A 4,591-nucleotide genomic window follows, 5' to 3' on the forward strand; every position below is an offset into this window, starting at 1 on the left:
GCCCCTCAGCCCCGCGACCGCCACCGCCCCTCAGCCCCGCTCCCCCCCCCACCTCCCAACCCCGCCTCCCGCCTTCGCGAGCCCGACCAATCGCGTCGCTCCCCGCCGGGGATGACCTCACTCTCTGTCTTCCCATTGGCTGGCTATATTAAGAAAGTCGCGAGCGCCTTTAAATAGCGGCTCGCGGTCGCGGCTTGCGGCAGTTGGCGGCGAGCGGCGGTGCGGGTCGGAGCTCCCTCGCCCGGCTGTTACCAGGCGGCCTCGGCGGCGTTTCCCCAGCCGGGATTTGGGCCCGGCCGGGTTGCACCGAGCTTCCGAGCGTGCCCCCGAGGCCGGGGGGTTGAGGAGGGCCTGCCGGCCTGCCCGCGCGGGCCCGCCTACGCCACGGTGTCCTGTGAGAAGCGAGAGGGAGCGGGGGGCGGCCGCGGGCAGGAGGGCGCTGCCATCGTCCTGCTGCAGGGCAAGGCCAGCTTGGCGAGCTTGGCCATGGCCGCCATCCGCAAGAAGCTGGTGGTGGTGGGGGACGGTGCCTGCGGCAAGACCTGCCTGCTCATCGTCTTCAGCAAGGACGAGTTCCCCGAGGTCTATGTGCCCACCGTCTTCGAGAACTACGTGGCCGACATCGAGGTGGACGGCAAGCAGGTGGAGCTGGCCCTGTGGGACACGGCCGGCCAGGAGGACTACGACCGCCTGCGCCCCCTCTCCTACCCAGACACCGACGTGATCCTCATGTGCTTCTCCGTGGACAGCCCGGACTCGCTGGAGAACATCCCGGAGAAGTGGGTGCCCGAGGTCAAGCACTTCTGCCCCAACGTCCCCATCATCCTGGTGGCCAACAAGAAAGACCTGCGCAACGACGAGCACGTGCGCAACGAGCTGGCCCGCATGAAGCAGGAGCCGGTGCGCACCGAGGACGGCCGCGCCATGGCCATTCGCATCCAGGCCTACGACTACCTGGAGTGCTCGGCCAAGACCAAGGAGGGCGTCCGGGAGGTCTTCGAGACGGCCACCCGGGCGGCCTTGCAGAAGCGCTACGGCACCCAGAATGGCTGCATCAACTGCTGCAAAGTGCTATAGGGGGCAGCTGGAGCGTGGTGCTGGGCACGGTGCCTGGGTCACCTGTTGGTGGGTGGAGAGGAGCTGGGTTACGCACGCACACAGCATCTGCCTGTTCCCTCTGCTGGGGGCCGGCGATGGATTGGGGTGGGGGTTAAGGGAGGGGGCACGCTCCCTTAGCCTTGGCTGAAAAGGGTTGTGCTGGCTCAGCCGTGGGGACAGAGGGTGGGGGGGGGTTGCATGCCCTGAGTCTTGGGAATGGGTTGGAGAGAAGCCTTCTCCTTCGCTGGCCCCTGCGAGTTGATCGCTGACTCTCAATGACAAACAGCTGCTGGGACTGGACTGAACAAACGCTGCACCCGGCTCTTCCCCTTTGCCCACCACCTGCTGCTCCCGGCTCCCAGGCGGCCTCCTCTCTTTTGCAAGAGGAGAGCGGTGGAGCTGAGATGCTCCAAGGGACTGGTGCCTCCTGCGTGCATGTGCCTCCCCCGAGGCGGGCTGGGGAAGGGCTGTGTCTCTCGGGCTGCCTGCGGCGTCCTCGCCTCTCCGGCGGGTGTTCTGACCTGCTGTGGAAGTTAGTGCCCCGAGGACCGGGGAGGGAGATCCCGAGCGAAGCCTGTATATATCTTACATTTTTTTTCTGTCTTGTGCAAAACTGGGGTAGTGCAGGGGGTGCTTATTTAAAGTGAGGTGGGGAGGGGGTGCCCAGCTGGGACTTGTGTTGTGCAAAGGAACTTGCCCGAGGCGAGCTGCTGCCTGCTGGCAGCACGAGCCTCCAACTGTCTCCAGCTGCGGGCTGGGAAGTGAAGCTGGACTGCTCCAACCTCCTCGGTGTCCATCCTGTTCTTGACAGACCAGGCAGGATGAGCAAGGGGAGGGGGTGATATTGCCATATTATGATCTTGGTGCCTGCTCCTTCATTTGATGTTGTCTTCTGCAGATGCGTTGATTGGGATTTATTTAAGTTTATTTTCAAAAGAAGTTACTTTGCACAACTTGGAGGTTTTTTTTTTTGTTTGTTTGTTTTTGAATTAAACACTCAATGCACTTGCCATCTGCATTCAACACTGTAGTGTTGGAAACACTCAGCAACCTCATCTGGGCCTCATTTTTAAAATTGTGACTTCAACACAAGCGTAAATAAAACCACTGTATCTTTTTGCCTTGAAAAAAAATGGGTGAAAACACTGTTCCTTACGCATTGAGTACATCAGACTTTAATACTAAAGGGCAGTTTAAAGAATTTAGGTTTATTTAAAACTTATTTTCACAGGGTAGCAGACCTGGGTGAAAATAATCTTGCGTTTCTCTGGTTCAGAGAACAAATTTATCCATTTATGTTTGTTTACTTTTTTTTTCCTTCTTCCCTCAACAGTGGTACTGAGACTGTTTGGTTTTGTTTTTAATAAACTGACGTGGCAAAAACTGAAATGTATATGATGTTTACATAAAATTATGAACTGTGTATGCAGTTTTTTATGTAAAGTATTAAAAGATTCTATGCTGACACCTGAGGAAGCAGTGTTGTGATTTACGGAGGCTGGAGGGGTTACAACACACCCTGATGGGGGGGAGCTGGACCAGAGTTTGCCCCATACCCACACATACTCCCCTTGGTGCTTTCTGTGGCTGAAATACCCCATGGGCAGCTCTCAGGGCTGGTGGTGGTGGCTGCCTTCAGGGGAGCTGGTTTCTTAATTTCCACAGGTGGCTGTGTGGGGGTGGTGGTCAATCCGCCCTGCTTACTGCTTGCCCTCAAGGTGGGCTGGGGGGCAAGGCTGTGGCTGGGGTGAGGGCTTCGCTCACTGCTGCACGTGCAGGCAAAGCTTTGGCTTTCCAGGTGACAAAGCAGGCAGAGAACTGAAAACAGCTAGGCCAAAAGAATTATTTTTCATGATCAGAATTGAGACAGAAGCAGCTTTTATTTACTGGCCTCCTCTCTGGACAGCAGCAGGGCTCCTGGGCTGGCTCCACTCACTGTAGAAGCCAAAGCCACGGAGCTCATTTCCCAACCACCGTCCTCCTTAATTGCCATGGCCCTGTAAAAAGCCTGACTCCATGCACTTGCCTCTCCTCTCACCCAGCGCCCTGTGTGTGCTGCTCCTGCCTGCACCTGCAGCATCCGTGGCTCCTGGCCAGAGAGATGGGCTGGTGTCATGATGCTGAAGAACAAAGCCCGTGCCCAAAGTGCTGATGTCTCCTTATTTATTTATTTTTTAACCCCAGAAAAACTCCCTTAGGTACCTGTGAGAGAAGCCTCAGCCAGATTAACATTTTTCTCAATCTTCTCACCTCCTTTTTTTTTGCGGAGGTGTGAGGAAGGAGTCAAGCCTTCTCTTGGTCTCCCATGTGAATCCTTGCGGGGCACACTGAATTGTTCCAAAACGTTTACCAACACCAAGGCAAACACAACACGTTTGGCTGCGTTTGCTTGTTTGCTCAGGGAGGGCTCTGCCAGCCTCCTGCCGAAAGCAATCCGGCTTTTTTTTTTTTTTTTTTTTTCTGACAGGCTCACGTAACGGGCTCCTTGCTCCACGACTGGGAAGTCGGTCAGAACACGTGGAAAAACCTGGCTTTAAATTTTCAAGGCTTCAGATACGACACAAGGTGCAGTCCGTGCTGGGAGTTTGCTGCGTGGTTTCACCCGATCCATGGGGAAAGGCAGCTGCGTTTTCACCCGGTTTAGCCAGGACATCCTAACATAACCAAGCACTGTGTTTTGGGTATCAGTCTCCAAGGATTCCCATTTTCCTGGTGTTCAAAGTGAGTTTCTCATCTTCAGGCTGAGAATCCTAAAAAGGTTTTTGGTCCTTTGAATTTAAATCTCAGTTTTTAATGTCTAAAGGGCCTCTGCCAAAGGCTCCATTCTTGCAAACTCCCCCGAAGCCTCCTCATCCTGCGTACCACCAGCCAGTGACATTAAAATCAGCGTGACAAACTTTTGCCTTAAACCGATTGCGACAGCTGCAGAATGTACAAATTCTGCTGGGCTGCAGCAAGAAGTAATCTTATCGATGTCCCAAAGGTGAAAGCATTAATATTTGTATTTTAAACACAGGGAGATGAGTTAGCGTTGCACCTCTGCATAATTAACTCACCAATATTTCCCACCAAGGTGCTTACAGGGTAATTACCTCCAGTATTTCAGATCGGATGAAGCCTGGAAACGAAGCCACCTTGGGAAGGAAGGTCAGTGGCTTCTTCCATTTCGGAGGCACGGCCGCAGGAGCTGTAAGCAGTCCTCGTTTGGTGTGCCAAAACGTGACACATCGTCTTTGGGGCGAGAAAGAAGCCGGTGAAAATCCCTGCTAGTTTTGGCAAAGGGAGTTTTAATGTCGCGTGTTGAAGTCAAACCATGTTTTTGGCAGGTTGTTTCAGCTCTCGTGCAATACAGGGGGGTTGCTTGAATATAAATAGGAGCAGAAATTGTGGCAATGTCTTATACAGCCTTTTGTTTTTGCAGCAATAACTTCATTTGGCTCTCTTTGCTTCACCGTGTATGCAGCATATTGCAAATCCAGTTTAGCAATCCAAT

The 4,591-nt window shown here is 54.0% G+C and overlaps 1 protein-coding gene across 1 annotated transcript; it reads left to right on the forward strand.

The window, feature by feature from the left end:
- Positions 1 to 204: 204 nt before the first annotated feature.
- Positions 205 to 2,563, forward strand: LOC309876868 (rho-related GTP-binding protein RhoB). The gene has a single exon (XM_082757703.1). The coding sequence runs from the start codon at positions 487 to 489 to the stop codon at positions 1,075 to 1,077; it is 591 nt and encodes a 196-aa protein (XP_082613829.1). The 5' UTR covers positions 205 to 486; the 3' UTR covers positions 1,078 to 2,563.
- Positions 2,564 to 4,591: the final 2,028 nt, after the last annotated feature.

This window comes from Aythya marila, assembly GCF_965140915.1.
Source record: "Aythya marila genome assembly, chromosome: 3".
In the NCBI taxonomy this organism is placed as follows: Eukaryota; Metazoa; Chordata; class Aves; order Anseriformes; family Anatidae; genus Aythya; species Aythya marila.

Coding starts and splice junctions, on each gene's coding strand:
- LOC309876868 (XM_082757703.1), top strand. CDS start 487: ATGGCCGCCATCCGCAAGAAGCTGGTGGTGGTGGGGGACGGTGCCTGC.